General features: G+C 42.3%; 2 protein-coding genes across 2 annotated transcripts in view; one reads left to right on the forward strand and one right to left on the reverse strand.

Moving 5' to 3' along the window:
- VPS13A (vacuolar protein sorting 13 homolog A (S. cerevisiae)) overlaps positions 1-5,898 on the forward strand; it is a 262,251-nt gene extending 256,353 nt beyond the window's left edge. The window contains 3 exon segments of the mRNA XM_012650655.1: positions 2,006-2,129; positions 3,533-3,607; positions 5,726-5,898. Coding sequence (XP_012506109.1) covers positions 2,006-2,129; positions 3,533-3,607; positions 5,726-5,776 — 250 coding nt within the window. The 3' untranslated portion in view covers positions 5,777-5,898.
- Positions 5,899-13,558: 7,660 nt separating this feature from the next.
- The window catches only part of GNA14 (guanine nucleotide binding protein (G protein), alpha 14), a 181,342-nt gene continuing 166,948 nt past the window's right edge, over positions 13,559-27,952 (reverse strand). Inside the window, exons 3-7 of the mRNA XM_012650659.1 lie at positions 23,173-23,327; positions 20,572-20,700; positions 18,157-18,286; positions 15,185-15,338; positions 13,559-14,122 (exon numbers count right to left, since the gene is read on the reverse strand). Coding sequence (XP_012506113.1) covers positions 13,932-14,122; positions 15,185-15,338; positions 18,157-18,286; positions 20,572-20,700; positions 23,173-23,327 — 759 coding nt within the window. The 3' untranslated portion in view covers positions 13,559-13,931. The remainder of the gene's footprint in view (positions 14,123-15,184; positions 15,339-18,156; positions 18,287-20,571; positions 20,701-23,172; positions 23,328-27,952) is intronic.

The raw sequence follows: 27,952 nt of genomic DNA on the forward strand, positions 1-27,952 counted from the left end.
AAGGTAAAATGTAAGTGTCTTGTTCAAGTTGACTACTATACTTAGCAGTTATTTTTAATGTTTTTAATCCTAATAAATTTCAGAATCTAAAATTTACAGCCTTATCTTAATTTTCTTAGTTAAAAAGTAATACCACTTGGAAAACTCACACAGTATTAAAAGTTATACCTGTAAAAATAACTTCCCTTCCCAGATACCAGTCCCTCTGTTCCCCTTTCCAGAGGCACTTTTACTTGTTTTACTTGTTTCCTTTGTATTCCTGAAATAGTCTGTGCCTATACAGATGTACACACATATGTACTTTAGTGCAGTTGAAAGTCTGTTATATAGACCATAGTAGTTTTAATTTTTTACTTGAGATGTATATTTTTGAGGTTTATTCCATGTCAGCATATGGAAATCTTTCTTAATTTTTTAAATTGCTGCCTAATATTTATTTAGAAGTATGTATCATAATTTACATGTAACTTGTTTCTAGACTTTTGTAATTACAGATGTTACCTCAGCGGTCATTTTTGTTCCTACAGATTTTCAGTCATGTATTGAGTAACTCTTCCTCCATTGACTGACTGAAGGAAAAGTGACTCATCAAAGTTAAACAAGAGCCAATTACATAGTTTGTTTCCAAATCTTGCAACATTTTTAAAATTATTTTCTCCACGTAATAGACCTCTTTAAATGAGACCACATACATTGACAGAATAAGGGAAGTAAGTTAGTTGTAGTTGATTAAAAGGTGATATTTACACTTAGAATTTCCTTTTCTTTCTAAGTTTTGGGTTTGAGGATAAAGAATCTTTGAATCAGGAGGAATTCTAGGTACCTGCTACGTTGGCCTATCTTTGCTTTTTCACGTGATTGGAGATACACTCGCACACCACTAGGTTTGTTCCATCAGCCCCTATGATTTAGGATTGGTGAAAGAGGGAAACAGGGACAGAAGATTGAGGTGAGAGGTATAAATCCTAATTAGCTTCCTCCTTTTCTATCCCATCTAGGAGCCGGATGTTTTTTTAACTCAGTCCCTTAATTTGAAATATAAAAGGTCTGTCTGGAAAATATCCAGCCATTGTTAATACGATTTTTCATGTTACATGGCTAGATACTTTCCGGCAGACCTCGCATGTTACTTAAAGTTTGGTTGCACCTACAATTGATGTTTATGCTGGAAAGAAAAATTGGGAAGAAAGGCCTTTGAAGGAAGGATTAAGTAGAATTATTAGAGAGGGAATGTATTTTCATTTCTTGATTTCTTTCCTCAAAGTGGGAAAACAAGAAATGATTTAAAAATCTAAGATGATGCTTTTTGAAATTTTCCTCTACAATCGACAATAATGGGACTTGATTTTACCCCTAAAAAACACAAGGTTCTCAGAAAGTTCTGTTCAACATGGTTAGAAAAAGCCTCTTACTGATATATGTTGGGAAATATATTACATAGAGCCTTAGTAATAAAAGCATTTATTCTAAAGCATTAATTACATGAAGGTTCCTTCAAATATTGGCTGATCAGTTCTGTAAATGTTTCCTATTTCTTACGAAATGCCTTGTGTATTGAACTTTGTATGTGCTTCAGTTTTTCTAATGTGAGTATGTTGTACTATAAATTTCCCACTAAGCATTACTTTACCTGCATCCCCCAAGTTTTATGTTGTATTTTCATTCTCATTCTGTGTGAAATATTTTCTAATTTCCTTTGAGATTCTTTGACCCATGGATTGTCTGAAGTATGTTAATTTCCAAGCATTTGGAAATACTCTTGTTATCTTTCTATTATTGATTTCTAGTTTAGTTCCATTATGATTTGAGAACATACTTTGTGTGATTTTAGTTCTTTTAAATTCATTAAGGTTTTCGATGACCCAGAATATAGTCTATCTTGGTGAATGTTCCATATGCACTTACAGAGAATGTGTGTCCTGCTGTTACTGGATATAAGTGCCTCAATTTTAAAGCAGATTCTTTCTCTTTTTCCTTTTTTTTTTTTTTTTTCCTCTTTTTGCAGTGGTGTATTGTTTGTAACAAAGGGAACATTCGGACAACTTACATGTGAGTGGCAGTATAGTTTTGACGAATTTACCAAGGAGCCATTCATTGTTCATGGGAGAAGATTACGCATTGAAGCAAAGGTATGTTGAATAGATATATTTTTGAAAACTTAGCACTGAAAGTAACTTTGAAGTAATCCTCCTTACTTTTTAATGTTTCTGCCTCTTTTATAGATGTTGCTTTGTCTTGGTATGGTTTTCCTTTACATCTGCTGTCTTACTCGGGCTTAAAGAAAAGAAAACTGGGCCAAGAGAAAATGTGCTATGTTCTGTGCTATTACATTGACAATAGCATTCCTGGGCCCTCATTTTGTATTCAGTTCCACCTTCCCACACATGAAATAATGGATAGTGGCAATTAGCCTGTGCTCTAGCCCATGCTGCTTTCCTGGCTTTTTTCATATCTTTTTCCCTTTCTAAGTATTACATTTTCTCTTATCTCCTTGATTTCTTCCCCTTCCTCCTTTTCTTGAGCCTTTATATCAGCAATCACCCTGTTTGGGTTTTGTTTGTTTGTTTTTTGTTGTTGGAGACAGGGTCTTGCTCTGCTGTTTTCCAGGCTAGAGCACATGCAAAACAGATATGTTAATGATATCATCAACATAGCTCACTTCAACCTCAGATTCCTGGGCGCGAGTGATCCTCCTACCTTGGCCTCCGAAAGTGCTAGGATTACAGGCATGACCCAGGCCCATTTTTTTTTTAATGGAAGAATCTGATTTCTCTTAAAATCTATATTTGCATGGATATTTGAATTATAGGAATTGTTAGACTAGTAAAACCTCCACGTTGTTTCTTCTGTGACCTTACCCATAGTCACAGAGGTAAACACCATCCTTGATCTCAATACTTTTACTTCTTTCTATTTGTCCCTCAAATGCTTAATATCTGCTTAGACAGTTCTCCTCTCCCCCACAAATACTAAACCTAATATCCAAGGAGTATAAACAGTGTAGGAAAATCATCTAGGATCTAGGACCCACCCTGATTTCTTTGATTCCAAACTACATTCTTATAGCATGACTAGTTTATACATAGACACATGCACACACCCATATAACACATGTATGTGTGTATGTATATATGCATACACACACGTATGTTATTTTTGACCTTGACTCAATTATGATTCCATGGCCACGTATGAAGAACTGTCTGAGAAATTATTTGGAGAGGAACCACAGCAGAAATGCTCCCTGACTTGTCTCTTTCCCATCCTTTACATCAACCTTCTATGGCTTTATAAACTGAAATCTCACCTTAAGCTTTTTAACTTAGGTTTAGTAATGATGATGGTATGTTAGAATGTAGTCTTCCTTTCCATTTGTTTTGATCCTTCTCAGTTCCTCATTCATGACTCTTTAAGGTATGTGATTTGTGTAAGATGGCACTTTAAGCATAGACTAATAAAGCTTTATGGCATTTTTTATTGTATTTCTACAACTGGATTTTCTTTTTAATTAATTTACTTACTCTGTTTAAAGGAACGGGTGAAGTCTGTATTCCATGCCAGAGAGTTTGGAAAAATAATTAACTTCAGGACCCCAGAGGATGCTAGGGTAAATATAATGAATCTTTTATTTAAACAGATAGGAGTTACTCACTTTAAAGCCATGTAAATGTTCCAGCTCTTAGGGAAATTTAAAAAAAAAAAAAAAAGAAAGCCATGTAAATAGACTATTTTTTAAAGGTATATAAGTGGGTATTTTTTTTAATTTTGTTTTTATATTTTGACATTTTTTATTATCTGTAACTAGATAATACTTCCCCCAAACTTTTTCACTAGATTCAATTCAGCACACCTAGTTGCTTTTCAAACCAAATTGCTCCATCTTTTTAAATCTTAATTGCAGTACTTGGTTTAAAAAAAAAAAGTCGGCAAATTATTACATTCTAGTGTTAATCTGTCAGCTCCAGCAGGGAAAGTATAGCCCCACGTTGTTGAGTTCTCTACTGCACAGCCTCAGTGATTAAAAAAAAAAAAAAAATGTTACCATAGCATGGTACAGGCCAAAGGAAGCCAGGCCGATAGCCAGAAAATCTGGGTTTGAATACCGATTCTGTTCCTTCTTGACTGTAGAATCTTGAGGGAAGTCAGTTAACCTCAGTTTCCTCAAAACAGGAATGATATGAACTGAAAAGCACTGTACGTGTGTTAGGGAGTATGGCAATTACAAGAATGTACACTGTCAAGCACATGAAGACTGTGGAACTGGTTATGACCTCAATGATCACAACTAAGATGCTTTTCCGGGACACTGAGTAGCACCCACTGTGTTGTGCGACTTAGAGCACAGGGCTCATACAGCTCTAGGGTCCTGTCTCTGTATGACTATTTATCAGTTTACTTATCACATCTGGACCCAAACTAGGGGCCTCTCCTACCCCTACCCCACACACACACCTTGGACCAGTTAGCACGTGTTATGCAATTTTCTGTCTATACATTGCGACATAAGGCAGCACTGGCATACTAACATAGAAAACAGAAAAGAGGGGGCAAGTTACAATGAGGAATAAAGTAACTAGAGCTTTAATACGCATGTCACCTGGAACAGGGAGACAGAGTGGAGCATGGTAATAGCAAGACTTTTCGGCTGCCTCCTTTCATGTAATTGAAGGACATTTCCACATATTTCAGTTTCTCTGTAATAAATTTTCCATTTAGTCCCTGTCACCATGTGACTTTATCCCAGAGAGATTGTTTTTAATCATCCTGCTCTACCAGAAATATCCAGAGAAGGCTACTGAGCTCAGTTCTCTTTCTCTGCTTATCTTAGGGCTATTCTTATTAAGTTCTTCTTAAGTTAAAGAGGTACAAACATCTCTGCTAAATCTTTTTATACTGAAATAACCCCAGGATAACCCCCAAGTCTTTTATCTGTTATGCAGGCCCAATAATAACGGACATTATTGATAGAAAGGTTTGCATTACATTTATATTTTATTTTTGCAATTTCAAATTCTTTTAGAGTAGAAAATGTATTGTGAGAGCATATAAAATAGCATTTTGCTATGCTGCTACCCACTGTAGAATTGTACGCATTCCTACTCAATCAGTAGAATCCTATATATCTGCAGTCCCCAACCCCCGGGCCACAGCCCAGTATAGGTCCATGGCCTTTTCAGAAAACAGGCCATGTATCACTGCCTGAGCTCCATACCACCTCTCCCCAGCCTACGACACCCCACCCCACCCACCCTCGGTCCATGGAAAAATTTCCTTCCATGAAACCAGTCCCTGGTGCCAAAAAGTTCGGGGACTGCTGCTGTATGTGGAATCATGGAGGTTTGTGATACAGAATTGACACAGGTTGGATGGAATTTTGCATAAATAATTTTTATACTGTGCCAGTTATTCAATCCAGCTGACAGAATTACCCTTTTCTCTCAGGAGGGTTCATTTCACTTTTCTTATTCTGAAGATAAACATCCAAGTCCAAAGACCTTAGAAAAACACTATTCCTACTATTAAATCAAACCTAGTACCATTGTCTCTGAGCCATCTGGGCCATTTAAGTGAGTGATCTATTTACAGTATAATTTTTTTATGTATTGGCTATCAGTATACACTTAACTAAAACTGGAAAGCCAACTTCTAGATTTCCATGCATTACATTTTATTTCATTGCCAGTTCATTGAAGTAAGTAAATGTCGATTTATTTTCCCACTACAGTGGATCCTCACAAAGCTAGAAGAAGCAAGAGAACCTTCTCCAAGCCTCTGATGGAGAACGCCACCTGAAGACACACAGCAATAAATTATTATAGCTTCTAGACTGTACCTTCCAAAACCTGTTTGGGAAGTATATTACACAAATAATTTCAAGTACCCTGTATTGTAGATGCTTTAAAAAAAATCAGAATCAGGTAAAACAACTATGTGATTAAAATATTTCAACTGTTCAGAGATCCATTTGGTTTAGTAACTTGAATCATGCATCTGTTTATAATTCTAATTTTTTTTATAAAAGAAGAAACATTTCTTTTATGAATCTCAAATATTTGCTCCAAGTAATTTTCGGCAGTCGTGGAGAGGTTGCCCATAATTAGTCTCTACATGGAACCAACTTTAATGTTCCTAATTCACATTTTAAACTTCTATCATGCTTATTTCAAACTCTCTGACTGATGGGTAAGTGATCAAATCAGCCATTGCCTCAGTGGTATGAAGAGAACTTTGGTGGTGGTTTCTTCAGAATCATGAAATTCTTTTTAAAGATAAAATACTTTGGTATCACTTTCCTTATTTTTTAAATAAAGGATAGGTTTGAATTATACTTAAAATGCATAGCATGATTATGAAAAACAATCTTTTTATATAATGTATAACATAGATTGAATAATATTTCTTCAAGCCTTGCCTTAAGAAAGCTTGAAGAAATGAGTGATCATACCCCAAAAGGGAAAAAGTCTCTCTCAGAACTTCAGAGCCTATGAAATACTTCTTCAGGCCAACTCCATGAGCTCTACTTAGTTTACCCAGGTCATGTTTTTAATAGACTGCTGATTTCAAAGGAAAATTTCTAAAGCCTTAACAATACCTACTTTCTAGTCACTGGTAACATGAAATAAACAAATTCCCGACATCTTAGATATAGTAGTTATACTTCAGAACAGTCTGCCTCTCGTAAGTAAATGTGTGTACCCTAAAATCAAACCCAGTAATTGGTCCTGTTAACAATAGATTGAGAATTTCTGGTTTGCTTTCTCTACAGTTATTCAAGTGAAAATCACTCCTTTTAATGTCCAGCTCATCAGAACAAAAATCATGGGCTGCACATTAGTAAAAATAAAGACGTGGGATTTTCTTTCTTGGTTTTTGTCCAAGATCTTTGCACTTTAATATTAATGGACTGTTTCAAGTGAAAGGAAATGAATATATGATGGTGAATTATAAAAGGAATGATACAGTGTCTTAGTTATTGAGTAATAGTATTTGATGCATGTTTTATGTGCTGCCAAATTATTATAAACTGTTTTTGGAATTGAAAACTCTGTATAGTCAATGGTCGTGAAATTCTTGAGCTCCTCAAACCCTTGCTTTGTTGTAAAAGCTAAAATAAACAGCATGCCAGACTGTAACTGTATTTCCTGATGACCAGATACTTCTCTTAAATACTATTGATTTCTCTCTGATTACTAAAATACATTGTTTATTATCAGTAGTTTCCCCAGAATGCTTTTTTCTTTGCTAAACACGAATCAAAAGATGACAAATTTCAAACTATATGAAAGTGTGTGTCCCCATGATGATCTTTGTTCAAAGTAATGTATATATTTTCTCTGTTGCTGAGCTCCTCCAATTTTGCATACATCAGAATTAAACCTAAGAGTAGAGGTAGTCTGAAGGCTTGCATCAGATTGTCCTCATCCAAAATGTTGCTTTAGTGAAGTTCCATTCAGTGCCATTAATCAAATACTTCATTACGCACTTCAGTTTCATGGTTTCAGCATTCTCAGAATAATTATAGACTCATGACTCCCTGAGTGTATCACAGTGAAGCAGAAAAGCCTAAAATAGTAAACATAAAAATTCCAGTATCCTCTGGCAGCCAACAGGAGTGGGTCTTATAACTAGTTCACATACAAAGCCAATGTGCCTGTCCTTCCTGTTCCCTTACCATAACAATCTAACAATATCTCTTCTTATTCTTTCCCTGCCAGCCAACTACCCATCACCTGCTCCCATCACCTCCTCCATCTCTAGAGTAGAGGGACTCATAGTTTCATGAGCTGTAGTGTATCGATTATTTTAGAAGATTGTCTTCATCTAAACAAAAAAACTAGGAACATCAATAACAATGAGTCAGTCTTTTTAGCATCCCATTTTACAACTTACAGTTATATGATTGATTCTATAGTCCCTTTTTCTTGAATGTTAGAGTCCAGAATGTTACTGTATTTTAAAACAATCTGCCCTGAATTACATTTAATACATTTAATGGCTCTCTGGGAACTTTAAACTTGTCTTAGTTGTTGGGTAGTTGCTGTGGAATGAGGTGCTGAGTCTTGTGTCCTTTCTCTCTATGTATTATTTGCTAGCTATATTCCCAGGCCCTAATTCCAGCACAGCATATGTTCTGATCCATAATAGTTGTGTGAAGACCAAGGCAAAATGTCTGTTCCCTGCCAGCTCTCCACCAGAAAACCATGATCATTAGAAATAGCAACTTTGATTTCTGGTACAAAGAGAAGGTTGTAATTTCTTCGCGTTTACAAAATACTCTCTGAACCAAAGGGCACGTGCACTTCTCCAGTGTCTTCCCTTTTGGAGTATATATATTTGCTGTTTCTTCCCTAGCATTAAAAAGACCTTGGAATTTTTCCTAGGGTCAGGTTAGTATAGCTGAGTTGTTTTCTGGTCCCTAAATAATCATTACTGCCTGTAGGCAGTCCTTCCCTGCCCCCTCTCCTCCATAATCCTAATCCATTTGGGGAGGCAACTATCCTGTGACCTCCAAATAAAGATTGTCTTAAATTTACATGATCTTTTTTCATATCTCTCATTTTTTTCTGATGGTGAGTAATAGCAGTAACATCCCAGTGAGTTAGATGCACCTAGCCTACCTACCTCATCTCTTAGAAATATCACACAAAGTAGTATCCTATGCCTGTTTGGTAAAATAATAAAAAGAGATGCTGCTCAGTGCTGCATTTTCTGCACCTCTTATTTTTTTTTTTGAGACAGAGTCTCACTCTGCTGCCTGAGCTAGAGTGCCATGGCGTCAGCCTAGTTCACAGCAACCTCAAACTCCTGGGCTCAAGTGATCCTTCTGCCTCAGCCTCCCGAGTAGCTGGGACTACAGGCATGTGCCACCATGCCCGGCTAATTTTTTCTATATATTTTTAGTTGTCCGATTAATTTCTATGTATAGTAGAGACGGGGTCTCGCTCTTGCTCAGGCTGTTTTCGAACTCCTGAGCTCAAACAATCCACCCACCTCAGCCTCCCAGAGATCTGCACCTGTTTTTTTTTCAATTATCAATTACCAATATTAGTTGATACTTCAGACTATGCCAAATGCCTGCTTGCATAGGCCTCTGCATTGGAAAAATTAGGACAGTGTACTTGGTTAGTTTGTCTAAAGGAGCTAGAAGTGTGTGCCATATGCAGGCGAAAGTCGCTGTCTGGCACTGGATGTTTTCATGGCCCAGCCAACACAGTGCAGAGAAATCTGTTTGGGTTCCAGGGCCATTGCTTTTTACCTTTTGTCAGGATCAACCAAAATCCTCAAGGACAGTGTTTTGCAAACTGTAGGTCATAAAATCAATATAACAGCTCAAGACCAGCGTATTTTAAAACTGGAATAGAGAGAAAATAAAGGAGTAATAGAACATGTAAAAAGGTTAAGTATTGTCTCCTGAAATATTGTTTCACTTAAATAAATAATCTATATACTGTGTATACCGGGTCACAATATATAGTGTTTTCTATTGTGAAATGCAGTATTTAAAAAAAAGAAAGCTTTAAAGACTGCTATAGGAGACATGGGCCATCCTGCGATTATCAGAACAGTCTGCATAGTGTGGAGGCTGACCTCGGATAAGGAGCGGCAGATCCTCAAGAAGTCTTCAGGTTATGAGCACTGTCTTTTTCTTCAGTGTAAGAAGATAGGATCGCTCTTGTTTTGGTTTATAAAATGTTTTCCTTTCTTGCTGTTTATCAGATATCCTCAGATGATTCAGTGGGACCAGAAAAAGCATAGAAAAATTAGATCTACAAACAGAACCCAAAAAAGGCTGCCTGATATCATTTACCTAAATGTATTTCAACCTCTTTACCACTAAGCATTTTACTAGAATTGGGAACAGAAGTTTTCATTTTGAGGAGGTTGAATTTGCTCCATCTGCCTTTTGGCTGATTGACCACATAGGTAGCAAAGGCCTTTAAAAATGTGGGGCTAATACATAGGGCACATTCTTACAGGGCCAAAATACTCATTTGCTGGGGGGTGCTATATAAATGTCAGTGCATTTTAACTAAAGATAACGGATTTCCTCATTTCTTTAAGATCCAAGTAGAAAATGTTGAAAACCCGTATTCCATATGCAGGACTCAATATAGAATTTAGTCAATCTGATTTTCTTTGGTGCTATTCAGTATCACATATAGCTCTTTTACTCTAAAAGGAAACCCATTCACTCTCCTGCCTAATCCTTTGAGATATACTTTTGAAGTTATTCCTTATGGTTAATGCCAGCCTAATCAGGCTAGGAGTAGTCAGTTAAAATTTCATGATTCTTGTAATCTGTATTTTCAGTTGTTGGCCAATATGGCTATTTGTACAAACTTTTTTTCCAACTTTTCTTTCTGTCACAATTGGTCTAAAGTAGTATTTGTTTCAGGGCTATCTGAAAAGCAAGGCCAGCACATTGCAAAAATGCTGACTCCTACTCTATTACAAACCTCACTCGTGTTTCTTTAATTGAAACGTTTTTCTACTTTATTTCCTTTTTTGTAAAATAAATTTCTTCTGTGTCGTTTAAAAAAAATATTTTTCTTTAGAATTATGGATTAGTTCTACTTTTTTAAAAGCATTATGGCATTTTCAAAAAAATGATAATTTTGTTTACCCAAAGAACTACATGAGAAATGTATCTTCAAATTTTATAGGTTGACAGGGTATATTTTTAAAGTTTTTATTGCTTTATACATATACAAATTAATTTGTATTATTAACACCTGCTATGATAGATATCCAACTGCTATGATAGAAAATCCCTGTCTGTCACTGAACCATTCGTTTAGTATTACTCTGATACCTTAATAATGTGTTCCTTCTAGTGAAGTCCTTGTAACAAGAAACCCTATGAGATTGGTATAATGAAATTTCTAATAATCAGAAGTGTACTTAAAGTAGAACATGTTGGAAAACCCCAACATTTCTGTTAGGCCATCTACTTCCAGTGTTCAGTTGGTTACCCAAAGTTCCCAATTCTTAGACTGGAAAACATTCAAGTAAAAATGTGGCATAGATTGATTGCATTGAAATATTCTCAGTATCAATGATTTTATACTCACACTCACAAACTATTAGAAATTGTATCTGGGACTTGTTACAAGGTCAGATAGATTGTTAAGACATTTTAAAATCATCTCTGTATATGACTGTGTATTACATATAAAAATGAATTTTTCAGGAAAGGTGCACTTTAAAAATATTTTCTCTTGCTAATTTTTATATTGACCAAATAGTCTGTGCTTCTTTGGAATGCTTATTCTGTGGTGAAAATATGGTCATTGGTTATGATAATTAGTTTTATAAATATTTCTGCATCGCTGCACTATTTTCTTCACTTTTCTGTTCCTTACCTCTCTTGTATGTGGATTCCACACAGTTGCCTGTTACACAGTCTCTGCCTTGGTTTTGTGCATTCTGATAAGATAATTTATAAACACAAATGTTTATAGTGAACTTCTTCCTCTTGAAAATGACCTTAGTCTTGTCTTTTTTTTTTTTTTTTTTCCTGAACATTGGTTGGTTATGCTCACTAATGACTTTTTTTCTAAACAATAATTATTTCTTGATACTGGTAGATTTGGATTGCATGGTAAGATGACTGCCCTTTTTAACCATGTATGCCTTTTTCAAATAAATTGAGTCAAAGATTTCTGATCTTTAGTGTGCTTCTGTTTTTAGTGTTGGGATAGAACTAGAAATAATATCAATGGCCTTCGCTTGCCTATCCAAATTGTACCCTCCTTGGGGCCTAAATAAATGTGAATAACTAACACATTGCCTGAGATCCTAATTTTTCAGTCAAAGCAGACAGCATTTCAGCCCAGTATGATTATTGCTGACTAAAAGCTTTGGGTGGTAATACTTAGTGAATTCTTAACTACCAATGCTGTGCCTGTCAATCTAAGAAAGCTTCAAATGGCTCATTTCCTCAGTAAGTAATGAGTATATTTTAAAAGAAAGGCTAGCGGAGAATTTTCTACCCACAGAATCAGTATTGGCAGAGGTAATTAATTCACCTCTGATATGGAGGATTCAGCCTTTCCTTGACTTAAGAAAATAAGTTATTGTTACCACCCTTTGAATGATTAATTCCAGACAACCCTTGTGCAACTAGAGTAATCGAAAGCCATCATTTTCTTTTATGCTTTAAATGTCAACCAATAACTCAATGCTAGAAAACACTTGAAATAAAAAACAGGATTCCATATTGTTTAATTTCCCTGATTACCGGATTCTGTTGAGCCCTTTTCGTATGTTAATTGGCCATAACTGTAGCCCATTGGGAGGGAGGAGTTGTCTTTTTGTTTATGTTTCTAGATATCCTGAAGAGCCACATACCCATCCCTTTGTTGTCTTGTGCAAAACTATCTTGGTTATTCGTGGACCTTGACTGTTCCAGACAAATTTTAACATTGGTTTGTCAGGTTCCACAAAAATTCTTGCTATTGCATTTATCTCTTGAGTGAGAATTCGTTTTTAAAGCTTAACGTTGCTATCATAGAATCACTACAGATGAGCATAATTTCAGTTTTTCCCAGCACTGATGCTCTTTAAGAGCTTCACATTTGGAATTGTTCCCACAGAATAAGAACCTGACAGTCCAGTAATTGGCTGAAAGGAAGGCTTAGGGCAGCTATAGGAATGCTGATGCATTGTGGAACCAGTCCAGGTACGTTGTATAGACTGACTTCAAAGAGATATATCACACCTTAAATCCCCAAATGTGTGTGTGTGTGTATCCTCAAATAAAAGGCAGAAACAAACCCATCTGGGCCCTTAGTTTGAAGCACTCAGTGCTTCCCAGAGGATTCTGCTTTTGCTTTACCCAGCCAGCTACTAAGGGAGCGCCAACATAACATGATGAATACAGACTTGCCCCAAAAGGAGGAAACTTAGTTCTGTTTCTGCATTACCAACGATTAAGACCACAGCCTTTTTCTCTTTAGGAGCAGAACTACTAATCAACCATGAGCTATAAGAAACACAACATAATCCAAAGTTAATAGCAGAGTGGTATATTCTTAGCCTCCTCAGAAAGGCACAGCATACGTCATTCAAACATAGCAATCTGTAGTGGCCATCAGAATTGTGGGACGGGTTACATAACATCTGTTAAACAATTTGGGTTTTTAGCCATTTCTTAAGTTTACAAGACCTGGTCAACATACATTGGGAAAAAATATATATACACACACACAAGCATACATACACGTTTTTCAGCATAACATATATGCTATCGAGAGCCCACATGTCAACTTTGGCTTCATGCTTATCAAAATGTGGCAAAACTAAATTAGATATACTGATATATTCATTAATTTGGCTTAGAAAGTTAACTAACACACAACCATTTTAAAAAAATCTTTGGTGGCATATTAAAGGAGTTCTTCAGCATGAAGAGAGAAAAACACTCAATTAGAAATGTCTCTAAATTACAAGATTTAATAAAAAGCTTCAAATCCATTAATATTCTTTAAAAAAAAAAGTCACCCAAATTAATTCTAGAGGTCTCCAGGCGTGATCTATAAATTAACCAGCCCCTCTGTTACATAATTTTTAAATGGCTATTTTTAAACACACTTAAAATTTAATTTAAAAAAACCAGTAAATCACGGTGGCCTTTAAAAATTCTATAAAGTACCAAATTCAAAGATTACACAAACTGTAAGAGTTGTGTCTTGACACGAAAGTCAAGAAAAGAATTATAAAAACAACTTGAGAATTAAAGACTTAAATATTTTCGTAAACTCAAATTTCTTCCAAGTCCTAACACCCATCTCTCTCCCTGTGATCCGCATGATGTCCTTGGTTCCTGGCACAGGGGGCTGGCTCAGGCGATGTCAGAAGCACTTGCAAATAAAACAAGAAGAGCTTGCAAACCGTGTCTTCTGTTACAGGGGAGGAATGCGCAGCAGCTTTTAAACTAGGTTGAATTCCCTCAGGTTGAGCTGGAGAATCGTGTCTTTGACAGCAGCAAACACAAAGCGGATATTCTCTGTATCTGTAGCACACGTGAAGTGGGAGTAGATGACTTTCTCTTTGTCAGGATTCTGATCTTGGTACAGCTTCAGGATAAAGTCTCTGGCAGCTTTGACATCCTGCTTTGGTCCTAGTCACAAGTGTAATTAGAGAAATAAGAAAGATAGACTCACCATTTCCTCCCAAGAACCACTTTTAAGGTACTCTTGTTCTTATTGGGGATCCTTCTTTGATCTTACTTTATTTCTAGGGAATATTTTACCTGGAACATTATTTTTATTGTATCTCATTATGAACCCATAAAATAGCAGTATTTTAAAGTGTCCTCGGGTATCTAAAAAATTGTACTTTAAGGTGCTTTGTTTAAAAATAGTGACCCAAATTAATTTTCTGATTTGGAACACTCTTGAAGAGAAGTAACCCTTATTAACTTACACAGACAGACAGATGGGGGCTGGGAGAGGGAAAAGGAAGAATGCAGGAACTAACATTATTAGGTTGGTTTTAAAGCTTGAGGGCTCTAATCCTGTAAATATCAATGCCAGATTTCACAGTATTTGAAACCTCCTGTACCAGAAATAAATTAGCAGTAGGGCACGAAACCCTTCTGCCTTGGACAGGTTACGTAAAAAGAACTTGAGAGTCGCCCCGTGTCTGGGAATGGCGATTGCCACGCTTTAACCGGCACGTAAGAAGCGCCAGGTCCTAGGACTGGCTCAGGGGCTGCAGATATAAATGGGGCACAGTTCTGCCCTTGAGGAGCTGACTGGGCAGAATGCTGAGCAAGCAGATAGCTGTGCATAACAATAATATACTACACAGCGTGATGAGGGCCATGGGAGAGCAAGGGGAGCCAGCTACGGGAACGGGGAGGCACCCCTGCTGTGGGGTAGAAGGGCAGGGGAGGGTCAGAAAGGCTTCCCAGGGGAGCGGAGCCCTCAGTGGAGTCTTGGAGAACAAACTGGAGTCTGCGAGAGGGGTCCAGCACGTGTACTCCAGGCACTGAGAGGCAGCGTGGAGGTGCTGAGGCAGTAACACAGGAGGTGCAGCTAGAGCTTCCTTCCGTTCACAGGGTGACAGACACTGTTCCAGGCAGCTCAGGGAGCCCCTGTGAGCTGTGGCCCCTCTGGACTGATGCCCAGGAAGTGGACAGGATCGACACAGAAACATTGCCCACAAGATGAACACTTACCTGTGTATTCTGGGAAATAGCTAATTAGATGAGAGTACATGATTTTCTCTTCCAAAAGATCTTTCTTATTTAAGAACAAAATCACAGATGAGTTCAGAAACCAGGGGTAGGTAATGATGGTTTTAAATAAGGCTTTGCTCTCTTCCATGCGGTTCTAGGTGAGAAACAAGGGACTTAAGATAAACTAGAAACAAAACAATACTTTGGAAACAACATGCCAAATCACTGGTCTATCCTGTCGCCCTGCTGCAGTCTCTGGTCCTTGTTCTGCTGAAGCTGGTGAGCACATCTGCCCACTAGCACCTGGCCTCCTGCTTCTGATCGCCCCCTCCCCCTCCCTCTGATTAATCACCCCTTCTGGGTCCCCTCGCCTGTTGTACCCCAACTCTTCTCTAGCCCAAGACACATATGTAAGGAAATAAGAAAAGCTTTAATGCAACTTGGAGAAGGAAGGTTCATACCCACATTTAACAAAAGTTTTCTGTGTCATGTAATTGTTGTGATTACCGAGTGGGGAAGCCCCAGCTTCAGACCTGAGATGGCCACTTCAGTTGGCTTGGCTTCCAGCCTGGGCCTTGGGAGGGAGGGAGGAAGGAAGGCTCTTCCAGCCGGGCCACTGCCCAAGGAGGAATGCTAGCCGCTGGCAGAGACGACCACCAATGCTCCCAAGCCTACCCTGTGCCACACTTTACAAGCATGACAGTGTCCCCATTTGATGGCTGAGCACACTGTTGTTCGTAACATTTAAATAACTTTCCCCAGCCTGTGTAATAGTGGGATCTGGTAAAGATTATCTAGAAGGACAGTAATAATTTCTAAACATTAGACATAGGCAAGAAACTATTAAATGCTCCTAATTTATGGAGAGCAGACAGGGCACATACAAATCTTATCTGGTGACAATACTTGTTCTAGATAGCACTCTGATCTCTCCCAAATATTTTTAGGAGGAAAGAAACAACTTCCCTTTAGGAAGGGAAGAGATCAGGCTGGAAAACTTCAAAGCTCAGTGCACATGTTCCAGAAGGACGTGCCATAAATCTCTATTTCCCTACAACTCCCAGACACCTGGGCTCATTTTCCAATTAAGACATTTTGGGGATTGAGATCCGGAATATATTACCAGAGAAGCAACCCATCACCTGTTTGAAAAGCTTCTTTAAAATTTATTGTGATCTTGTCTATAATGATCTTCAAGGACACGCAATATTTGAAAAAAAATTTCCTGTACAGCAAACTGAGTGGATACAATACAAATCCACAACCAGCGGGGGAAAGTCGGGAGTGGCAACCACTCAATCTTTCTCAAAATACTTTGTGGTTTTTAGGAGAGGAGAAAATGTTTAATTTCTAAGCATATTGGGCTAAGATACTGGTCCCTTGTGCACCTGACTAATATTTTGAGTTTCCTGAGAAATGTCACAAATAATTTCGAGACAGATTTGGAACTAATTTTTTATATTGATAACTGGATGTTTTTTATTTAAAAAAAAATCCCCACTTCGGAGAGCTGGGCAGCAGATTTCTGTTCTTCGCACAATGATACAAGTAAATGGGTTAATCCTCCACTAATTAGGTAATATAACTGGGCTCCTCTGGGAAAAGTCTGCTCTCAAGAAATACAAGATGGCCGGGCGTGGTGGCTCACGCCTGTAATCCTAGCACTCTGGGAGGCCGAGGCGGGAGGATTGTTTGAGCTCAGGAGTTCAAAACCAGCCTGAGCAAGAGCGAGACCCCGTCTCTACTAAAAATAGAAAGAAATTAATTGGACAACTAAAAAATATATAGAAAAAATTAGCCGGGCATGGTGGCGCATGCCTGTAGTCCCAGCTACTCGGGAGGCTGAGGCAGGAGGATCGCTTGAGCCCAGGAGTTTGAGGTTGCTGTGAGCTAGGCTGACGCCACGGCACTCACTCCCAGCCTGGGCAACAGAGCGAGACTCTATCTCAAAAAAAAAAAGAAATACAAGACACAGTTTGTTCACAGTTATTGCCTAATCCTAGATAGAGTTCTTTATTGATTCACTTTCATGCCCTGGAAACGAGATATCTTTTAAAAGGTCAAGAGGTCTTGTGCAAGTTCAAGGGAAAAGATGACGGGGAGGACATTAGTATTGCATAGAAACCACCCCCAACCTCACAAAGAAGCAACAGTGATGGTTCTCCTCACTTTCCGGGCAGATCCAGCTAATGGATTTGGACGAGCCAGTGCTATGGCAGCTTTGAGGGGACACTGGGTTAGTCCCCGCTGCCCTGAGCGAGTCCCTCCCAGGGGAAGTGAAGGCGGATGCAATCCCAAGCAGCCCAGGACTCCACTAGGGACTGAATTTGGGAGTGCCATGGGCAGGTGGAGGTTGGGAAGCCCGTGCTCAGATAACATTTATTAGAGACAGTGTTGCTGAACTTTGGCTGTTCATTAGAATCCCCAAGGGGCTTGGAAAAGAAACTCCCAAACTAAACCCAGTAAATACGAATCTCTAGTATGGTGTCCAAGAGATGGCATTTTTCAAAAGCTCCCCAGGAGACTCCACTATGCTGCCAAGGAGGAGAACCTCTGCTTTTGAGTGATTTCCAACCTCAGCAACACATTAGATTCACCTGGCGAGTTTTTTTAACACTCACTACGCTCAGGCCACACCCACCACCACTTAAATCAGAATCTCCAGGGTTGGACTCAGGCTCGGAGGGAATCCCAGTGCGCATCCGAGTTTGAGAACTGGGGTTCCTGGCTAGTGATCTCAACCTTTCTTATGTATTTGAATTTCCTCTGATCTTGTTAAAATGTAGATTCTGACTTAGTCGGTCTGGACTAAATCAGACCGAGGTTGCAGTTCTCACAAGCACCCAGTCCACAGACTAGGGTTTGAGTAGCAAGACTATTTAGGCTAAGGAAGAGGCTCTACCGCCTGACCTGGATACCACAGAAATAGGTCTCTGGCTTCCGCAGCTACCTAAGCTCCCCACACAGCGTACCTCGTTGTTACACTCAGCCAGGACCTGGTCATATTCGCTCAGAGCAACCAAGAAAATAATGGAGGTGACACTCTCAAAGCAGTGAATCCATTTCCGTCTCTCAGATCGCTGGCCACCAACATCCACCATCCTGTTCAATAGAAACACAGATCCCTCCAGGACATGAATCATTATACCACGGAAATCAGTGCTCATTGGGATCTTCAACAATTTTTAAAAGTGAAAAGGCGTCCTAAGTTTCCAGTGTTTGAACACCACTGCTTTAGGCAACGTGGGACCACCGGATGTTGCCTAGCAAAGGAGGCACAGAACGTAGCCCGAGCGCCTGAAGCCAGATGCAAAGGCGACTCGGTGGAGCCCGCTCCGGGACACTGGTTAGGAAGCTGCTGCAATAGTCCAGGCAGAAAACAAAGCTATCCACACGTGGATTTTGTGCCAACCACCGTAGAGTCCCAGGGCACCAGATACAAAAGGACGGAAAAGCCAGCAACCTCCCAGGTCCCCCCAGCTTTCTTTAGTCCCTGGGCCGATTTTTCTTTTCATGGCTCCTCTAATTTATCCACTTATCCTTTCTGTATTAATAGATGCCACCCTTTCTTCCCTATAAAGACCAGCAAGTGTCCTCTGCCCAGTATGGAAATCCAAAGACTTCATCTGTGTCTTTGGGGAAAGATTTCCAGGGGTCACAGCTCAGGAATCCCAAGCCGGAATGCTCCAGGGGCCAGGCAGTTGATGGAGACGAGCCAAGCGGACGTCTCCGAAGCACAAAAGCACCCCCTGCACGGGCGCCAGGGCCGATGCAGCCGACCGCTGCACGCAAAACGCAGGCTCACTACAACCGGGTCCTCTGGCTTCTCAGGAGAAACGAGGTATCAAGTGCTTTAGGTGAAACCTCCCCATTTTTAAACGTTAGCTCAAAATTTTTGTAACACTGAGTGGGCCAAAGAAAACCCACCGTGGGCAGATACAGCCCACGAGCTGCCAGGTAACACCTCGCCCCCACCTCGCCCCTCACACACACACACCCCAATCCCTGAAGACACTGGACCAGTGTGGCTGGTGGCACACAGGCCAACCCCCCAGGACTGCGTCCAGGAAGGTGCCGGAAAGAAAACCAATCTACCCCTGTCCTTGACCCATGTCCTGGAGACGAAGCCACTCCTGCAGTGAGGCATTCGGGCTGGCTGTGCCTCCTCACCGCAGGAGATGGAGCTGGAAAGGGACATGCAATTGTCAGGAGGCTGGGCTGAAGAAGCCATTCTATAAAGGCCTCCGTTTCAAAGCTCAGAATTCTTCTGTCAGAAAGACCCCACTGGGGGAGGTGCTCTGAGCTGTGAAAGAACAGATGTCGCTGGCTGATAATGTTAAACCTGATCGCCAGACTCCAGAAAGTAACGCAAAACCCATTCGCCAAAGCCCAAGAAAGATAAACTTACAAGAAATAAAAGTCTTTTTTAAAACAAAACAAACAAAACCCTTGGGAGCCCCTGTCCGAGGTGTTAGAAGTTGCCAGCAGCAGCTGATTCTGAAAAGGTTTAGATAAATTCATGGGTGGACAGGCACAGGGGCTACCGTTAAAATCAGGGGTCTGCTAACCAAGATACGGGACATCTACTGAGGGGCTGGACCAGAGGACCCGCAACACGAGAATTCTGAAGAAGCGCTGAGACGTAACTGCGGACAAGACAGGACCTGGGAGGACTGGCCTTGTGCTGTCTCCACTAGAAAAGCATGTGTGACAGTTGAGAGGAGGAAGCAGGGAAATGATGGATATGAAAGTGCTTTGAAATCCGCAGTGCTACGTATGTGCCCCATATTATTATTCATTTTTTACCATAATTAAATTCAATGAAGTTCTGTTTAAGTCATCCCAAAAGTATTTCCTGTAAGTGGGGATGCATACATTTTTACACAGCTGAAAGTAGTTTGTATATGTTATTTTATGTAATTTTAATACACATTTTTGTATTCTTAGTTTCCTTTCTCTAAGGATAAATCTTGGAGAAGGAAACAGAAGAGAAGAAATATTATTCAACTTTAAGGAAAAGACGTCAGTAATAAGTATATTCAATTTGTAGAGTGCAGAAGTACACACCTGTGTGTGTGTGTGTGTGTGTGTGTGTGTGTGCGCGTGTGTGTGTGTGTGTGTGTGTGTGTGTGTGTCTCACGTACGAGTTATTCTCGTTTCCAGCAAGGAAACGCTTCTTCTCTAGGGGTAATAGGAAGGTGAGTTCCTCTCCTTCCAGGACTTGGGACCTAGCACAGTTCTAAACACCCTGTGGCACAGAACATCGTTCTGCCCAAAGAGACACAAGCCCTCCCTGCTCAGGAATAACAAGTTGAAGAATCCGTCTGCAGACTTCCGAGCCTGGGCAGACAAACTCCTCATGGACCCCGTCGGGGAGACAGTCTCACCGAAAGATGATGTTTTCCAAGTCAAACGGGTACTCGATGATGCCAGTGGTGGGCACGCGGACGCGAAGCACGTCCTGCTGCGTTGGCACGAACGACGGCATGGCGATGCGGTCGATGTCCGTCAGGTAGCTGCGGGATCAGAGACGAGGCGCTGAGCCTCCTTCCAGGGAAGGGAGAAGTGTCCACCCTCCTCAAGGGGAGTCACCCCCAACTCACGGCGATCCCCCCACAGACACATGCATTCCATCAAGGACGTTCTTGACAGCCAGCCCCGGGCCAGGCCTCTCCACCCTTCCTACGACTGCTGTGAAGGTAACAGGACGAGAAGCGCTGTCCTGAGCTTTCTGGGAATGTGCGGATCACGCATCCTCCTCCTCCGGGGTTCTCAGTCCCCTCACATCCAGTCGGCCTCTGAGGGAGATGGCGGGGCTGGAGGGACTGGGGCGCTGGAAGTGGCTCCCTCAGAGTCCCCATCTGTCCTGCTGCCGCCACAGGCCCTTCTCCCTCCCACGCGCCCTCATCCGAGGACGTTATGTAATGGAGATGCTCTTGGCTCAATGAATTAAACAGAGTTTCTCGAAAATATACAGACGAAAAACAGGCCAAGGGGAAATTCAAAATAACAGCAACAAGCAAAAGTTTTCCTGTTAAAGACACTGAGAAACTAAACATCTCCTAAAATAACCCCAAATTTGCCTTAGATTATTTTTTGCCATATATTAAATATATCATTTTTTCTGTAGTAAAATAAGAGAATGCTTTTTTAAAAAACTTTAAGGATTATATCAAAGGCATTTTTTAGTAAAATAATTGTAACTCAGGCCCTGGCCACCAGCAGAGCTGGAGCTGGAGGGCTCCCTGCCTTCTCCCAGCACGGCCAATGTCAGGGGCTGTGCAGCTCGGCCTGGAGGCAAACCTTGCTCACCACACAGCCTGTGGCTCCAGAAGCAAAGCACTGGGTCAGGCTTCCACCACCTGCCCCGCTGCCCAGATACCACCGCAGGGCTTACGGCTCTTTCGATTTTGTACTTTGATGTGTGACTCCTAGATTTACGCCTGTCTTGCTCCCCCAGCCTGAGAGCAGGGAGGGATGGTTGTACCTGCAGCCCTCACCACCGTGGTAAGGCGGGCATATCGCAAGCACTCATCAAACTTCTGTGAAATGGGCGCATGTCCAAATAAGCAGACGTCGCTAGCAAAGCAGCTGAGAATCACTGACCCAGACAGAGGAAGTCTGTGAACGCCTATTCAGAAGGTCGGGGGACTGTATGGGTTTCCGAGAGCCACTTTCTCTGTGGCAGCTTGGGCCACCACCCCAGGCACTCCCACGCCCCTCTCAGAGGCCGTGCCCGGCTCTCAGGGTTACATGAATTCCGCAGCATTTCGGTGGGCCTTTTCCAAATGCATCTACATCAGAGCCCTGGCCAATCCCCAGGGCCTTCGGAAGCAGGCAATGCCAGGCTGGCTCAGGGAAGGGCCATGCTGGCTCTGACTTTCAGCTGTCATTGCTCCTCAGGCTGTCAAAGGCAGTTTTCCCTCCTCCTGGGGACATTTTCTTCCTTCCATCTCTTTTCTATGCTGATCTAACTCCTTACTGTGTTTTCTTTTATTCTCCTGCCTTGATGCTTTTTTGCACCTAAATATTCCAACCTGGATTAATGACATTAAACTCTCAGCCTGGGACAAACACCAAAGGGAGGCCGTCCAAAGCATAGGAGGGGACGTTTGTGGCTTCCTTGTCCCCACTGTCTCCTCTAGATAACGGAGGAAAACCACCCATCCAAGCCAGCTCAGAGGGCGGTGGCAGCACCTGAAGGGAAGGGGGTGGGTCTCGGGACAGGACTTCAGGGCTCTCAGAGGATGGAAGATGACACGGGGCAGGCTAGAAAGGGCCCAGCTCCAGAAGCAGGAGTCATCACCTCTTCAGGAAGGACCGGTGATCAAACTATATGCCCAGTAACCAGGCTGAAGGAGGCATTGCCTCGGGACAGTTCGCATGCAGGGCTGTCTAAATAGAAATCTTTTTACCTTCAGGGACCAATGATTTAGAACTTGAGCTTTATAGATCCAAACCCTTGCAGGAGGTCGACAAACAAAGGCGTCAGACTGAGCTTCCTGTGTGTGCCCGTCTGCCCCACTAGAGGGCAGCACCAGACCAGCACTGCCGGCCGCGGCGCTGCGGGCCTGAGCGCTGATTTTAGGCGTTAGGGCGACGGGACCTGCAGTCTTCTCTGATGGAGAGACCAGAAAGGCAGAGGGATATGGAGAGGAGCGAAGTGGAAGCCAGAGCAAGGGCATTCCTTGTTTAAATCAGATAATTTCAGCACCCCAAATGAGATCAGTCCCCCCAAGGGAACCCCTAGTTTGATTGAGTCTCTCGTTGAAAATGGCAGGTTTAAAACACAGTGAGAGCATGTGGGTGTCGGCAAGGAGAGACACCTGGGGAGACAGTGGCCGAAGGGTTTTAGGAGGCGGCAAGAGACGGCCCCAGGAAGTCGGGGAGGTGCGGGGAGACGGAGGAGCGGAGGGAGGTGGTGTTCGCCGCGCCCCGCGTGCTGCAACCATCCCCCGCGAGCCGGCGCGGGCGGCGGCCGCACTCACTACTTGGCAGAGTCCGACAGCTGGTACTCGCGCCGGCGGTCGTAGCACTCCTGGATTCCCGGGTCCTGCCACAGCTGCTTGATGGCCTCCACCTGGTCCCCGGAGAGCACGGAGACCTTGTCCACTTCCACCTCCCTGATCAGCTGGGCGTTGTCCTATCAAAGAGAAGAGAACCTTTCATCGGGCAAAGGAAGCCGACCCGGGGTGACTGGGGACGAGACTGGACCTGGTTTGCGAGTTCGGGGAGAGCTCGCTGGGTGCCGGGGCTGCTTGGCTCGGAGCAGAGCGCGCCCCAGACCTGCTCCCGCTCCCAGCAGCGCCCTGGGGCCGGTTTCCCCAGCATGCAACACCCGGCGGTGAATAAAGAGCACTGGAACTGGCATCCTACCGGGGAAGTTTACTTCCTCATTGCATGCTGCTCATTTGAATATCTGCATGGCCATGGAGCCATTTGAAAGTAACTATTATCAGTGACACACCAAGGGTTGGGTGGTAGAAGCAGGCCCACGCTGGGTACAGTGGGGGGCAGTATTGTCTTTAGAGAATTGAAAAACAAAAATACCAACTAATCGTTAGTCTTTCTTTGTTCTTTCCTTTATTTAAAAAAAAAATTTTTAATAGGCTTTACATTTTAGAGCAGTGTCAGGTTCACAGCAAAATCAGGGGAAAGTACAGAGAGTTCGACACAGTCCACTCTTTGTTATCAGGCATCGCTGATGAAAACTCTGCCACTGGGTGGAGCCCTCCCACTGCCCCCCATACCACTGATTGTTACGATATGATTATATTTATTATTACCATGATTATTAAGTAATTATTGCCCTAACACTATTTCTCTGTTATTACAGTAATTGTTAAGGTCGCTACTATGTAATTATTACGACTACAGCAGTTACCATTTATTGGCCACTTACTATGTGCCAAGGGCTCTACCTACATTATCTTGTTTAATCAATGCAAGGCTAGCAGGAGGCCAGAACTCCTTCCAAACCTTAGGAAAGGAAAATGATAAGGCTACCTGCATCCACAACATCCCCACGTGTCAGCCCCAGAGACTCAGCAGCCCTTCCTTGGCTGCCAGCTGCAGCAGATAAACAAACCCCGAAGAGAGAGGCAGGACCCGGCCTCTTCTTCCCTCTCCCATCTCCCTGCATCTCGTGGCAACGACATCACCCTGCAGAGCTGGCCGTTCACTGGCAGCTGTGAGTCAGCAAAGCATCTGTTTGGTAGCTGTGATCTCCTCAAGCGTACATGGTGCCCACCCCTGGAAAGCTGCTTTTATCTTGCATTGTTCATCCTTGAAATCATCCAACAGGAAGCCAGAGAAAATGAGGATCTTATAGATTCACTTGGCTCAAGGCAAAAACCAAGGGCTCAGACTAAATCCACATGACTTAGCCCCACATCCATCCCAAAAAAACTCCATCACAAAAACTCTTCCCCAAGACTGTGCGGGACCCTCAGCAGGCGGTGTCTCAAACAAGGCATAGGCAGGATGGGTTAGTGGGAAGTGCCCTGGATCAGGAATCGGGACCCTGGCTTCTAAGTATTGCAGCTGGGACGTTCAGTGTCCTCATTTGTAAGATGAGCCAGTGATTTTCAGGGAAACCTGAATTATAAACTACAAAGTACTACTCAAATGTAAGTAGAATTAGCCTTTGTTATTGTAGCAGATGCCTAATAAATATTTCTTGTTTGCAAAAACAGGACACATTTGCAGCCCTTAAGCACCGTGACTTCGGATGCTGCCCGCTAGTGCACTGTGCACCATGTGTGCTGTTCCCGGCCAGAGAGGATGATGAATGGAGAACCTGGACAGCATGACTCCATCTCCCACTGCCCCCCTCCTTTGGCCATCCTCTTTCCTCCCAAATAGGTCAGCTGTGCATGGCTCTACCCTCTACATGCAAAATAGCCGTTTTCCTCTCTGTCCTCATGACAAACCAGGAAATGCCACAAGAGCAGAGTCTACAGTGACTTATTTGTCCTTATATCCCAGAAGCTAGCACAGTGCCTGGCGGATAACAGGTGCCTTCTGTTGATGTGCGCATTGAACAGACATTTGTGGTGCATATAAAATTCATCTAACGGACAGAAAGTCACAGGAAAAAAGGGCAGAAGAAAGCGAGGGCACGATGACAGAAGCCCAAGCGGGTCACAGTGGGAGCACAAGGGAGGTCAGAGCAGTCCCAGAGGAGGAGCTGCTCGGGCCACCCTGGGCGGAGCTGTCTTTCTAACTCCAGCTCCCGGGTCCTCAGCATCCCCGCTTCCTGTGGCGCATGCCTCTTTTGCTGCTGCTCGCCTGCATTTAACTCCTAAAGTCAACTTAACTGCTAGGAGTTAGTGCCGCGACAATCACCAGGGATGTTACAAATACATTTCTGCCTCTCCTCCTCACAGACTCAACGTAGGGTTGGACTTCAGGAGGAATGTAATGTGAATAGAAGTCACTTCTGTTTCTTTCAGGGAGAAACTTTAAGGAGTCAGTGAGTAACTCACCACCCTGCCTTTCATCTGCCGTGGTGGCTCTGGCCCCGTGAGACAAGATGGCGTCCCGAGTGACTGCAATGAGCAGAGATGCCCTCACACGCTCTGTCAGATACGCAGCACGAGTGAGAGATCCACTCCTAAGTTGCAATCAACAAGTTAAGTGAGCTGAACTTTAGGGGCAGTTTGTTACTGCAGCATAACCGACAGATGTATTCTGACTGACACATGTGGCAATGGGTAAATGCAGCCTTTGGCTCTTCCAGTAGGGAGAAAAAGTGGATCCCAGGGAAATATCAAAGAGGAATGCAAGCTTCTACATAGGCTACTGGGGAGAAGATATAGACATGACCTCTCGGGTAACCAGAGGAACTTAGCCAGGAGAAAAAGACATGTTGTCTGTTTAGCCAAGTGAGGGGAGTTCGGGGGAATCTGATTTGAAAGAAGGCGAGAGCTCACGCTCTTTGGAAACCCAACAATAGGACTTGAGTTGGGAACAGACTGCACACCAGAGGCCCAGAAGTGTTCCAAGTTCCAATCTCTCCGCTCTGTCATTGGTTCCTCCTGGTTAGTTTTCCTACCTATCAAGGTCTTTTTTCTGAACTTATTTTGAAATAATTTAAGGCTTGAAAAAAATGTGGGGCAAATAGTACAAAGGCTTCCTCCATGCCTTCCAAGACTGGTCAAATGTTAACAATTTGCTACCTTGCTTTATCATTCCTCCCTCTCCCTCCGTGAGTGTGCATACAAATACCTGAACACACACGCATACCAACACGCACATTTACTTTTTTCCTAAAATATTTAAGAGTTGCGGACACAATGCCTCTTTATCTCTAAAGACTTCAGTGTGATTTCCTAAAAATCAAGGACATTCTCTTGCATAATCACAGTATAATGATCCAAATGAGGAAATTAACATTGACGTAATATTATTATCTAATCTTCAGACCTCATGCAAAGTTTGCCAATTGTTCCATGAATGTCCTTTATCGACCTGGAGCACAATCTAGGATCACATGTTGCATTTCATGGTTGTGTTTCTTTATCCTCCATTATCTGGAAAAGTTTTTCAGTCAAGTCACTTTGGAAAAGACCGGCCTGACAAGGGCTTGTTCTTTGGTCACAAGTCGTTATGAGGATGGCTCAGAGAGAGAGTGACAGCCAAGGCCCCAGAGAACATTCCAGGGGCAAGTATTAGGTAATCGATTACCTTCATTTACATAAAATTTTCTACTGGACTATGGAATATGAAATGAATGACTTTTTGTATACTGTTAACATCTGTATGTTGCAAGAGCAGAGCTTTGCACATATTTCCCCCGCCCCCGGCTTGGCTAAATAGGCTCCTACATGGGCGGGTGGGCATTCAATGGGCCCGTTCAGCTGCCTCCATGGTGCACACGCTCTAAGAGCAAGGAGGCCTCATACGATGTGGAAAATGTTTTATGTCATTTGAGATTAGCTGCTTCATCTCACGGAAAGAGGGGATGAAAAATCAGAAGAGGACCAGGGTTAGGGGTGATGTTGTCATTTGGGTAGGGGACACGCTGGGCTTGAGGCGGCCAGCATCTCAGTGGTGATGTCCAGGAAGCAAATGAATAAAATGTCTCTGTCTGTGGCTCACGGGAGGGTCCTAGGCTTGGGGAGCTATTGAGTTGAAATTGCCTAAGACATTCATTTAATTGAAATGAAAAAAAAGAATCAGTGTCCAAGGAGTAAATATTACAGGAGCAAACTCAGCAGATACAGAAACATGACCAGGCTCTCAAAACACTGAGCTCATATCTGGCTTCTCCTCTTCTCCTTTCTCAAACAAAATCCTCGTTTTCACTGCTCTGAAGGGAGAACACGGGAAACAGATGTCCTCCATGTGTGTGTCGCTCAGAAATTCCCAGGCTAACAGTAAAAGAAGCTGCTGACGAAGTGGTGCCTTGCCGGTCCCACGCGGGGATCCACGGCTGCTGGTGACAGTCCCTGCCGAGCACAGCGGGCCCCTCTGGCTGGGACCCAGAGCCCAGCAGGCCGCCCCATCTCCTCCAGATCCTCACCACGCGGGCCGCCGCCCCACTAAGGCCCCGCGGGGACAGCGGGCTCGGAGCTTTCTTTTCAAGAACGCTGACTTTCCCAATTAAGCTACGGTTCTTGTCCTTTCATTAGATAATTCAGCATTTTTGTTAAATTTTTCATTTTTATTTATTTATGCATTTTTCAATTGACAAATTCAAATTGTATATATTTATGGCATACAACATGATGTTTTGATATATGTGTACGTTGTGGAATAGCTAAA

This window comes from Propithecus coquereli, unplaced genomic scaffold (assembly GCF_000956105.1).
Source record: "Propithecus coquereli isolate 6110/MARCELLA unplaced genomic scaffold, Pcoq_1.0 Scaffold339, whole genome shotgun sequence".
Lineage (NCBI taxonomy): Eukaryota > Metazoa > Chordata > Mammalia > Primates > Indriidae > Propithecus > Propithecus coquereli.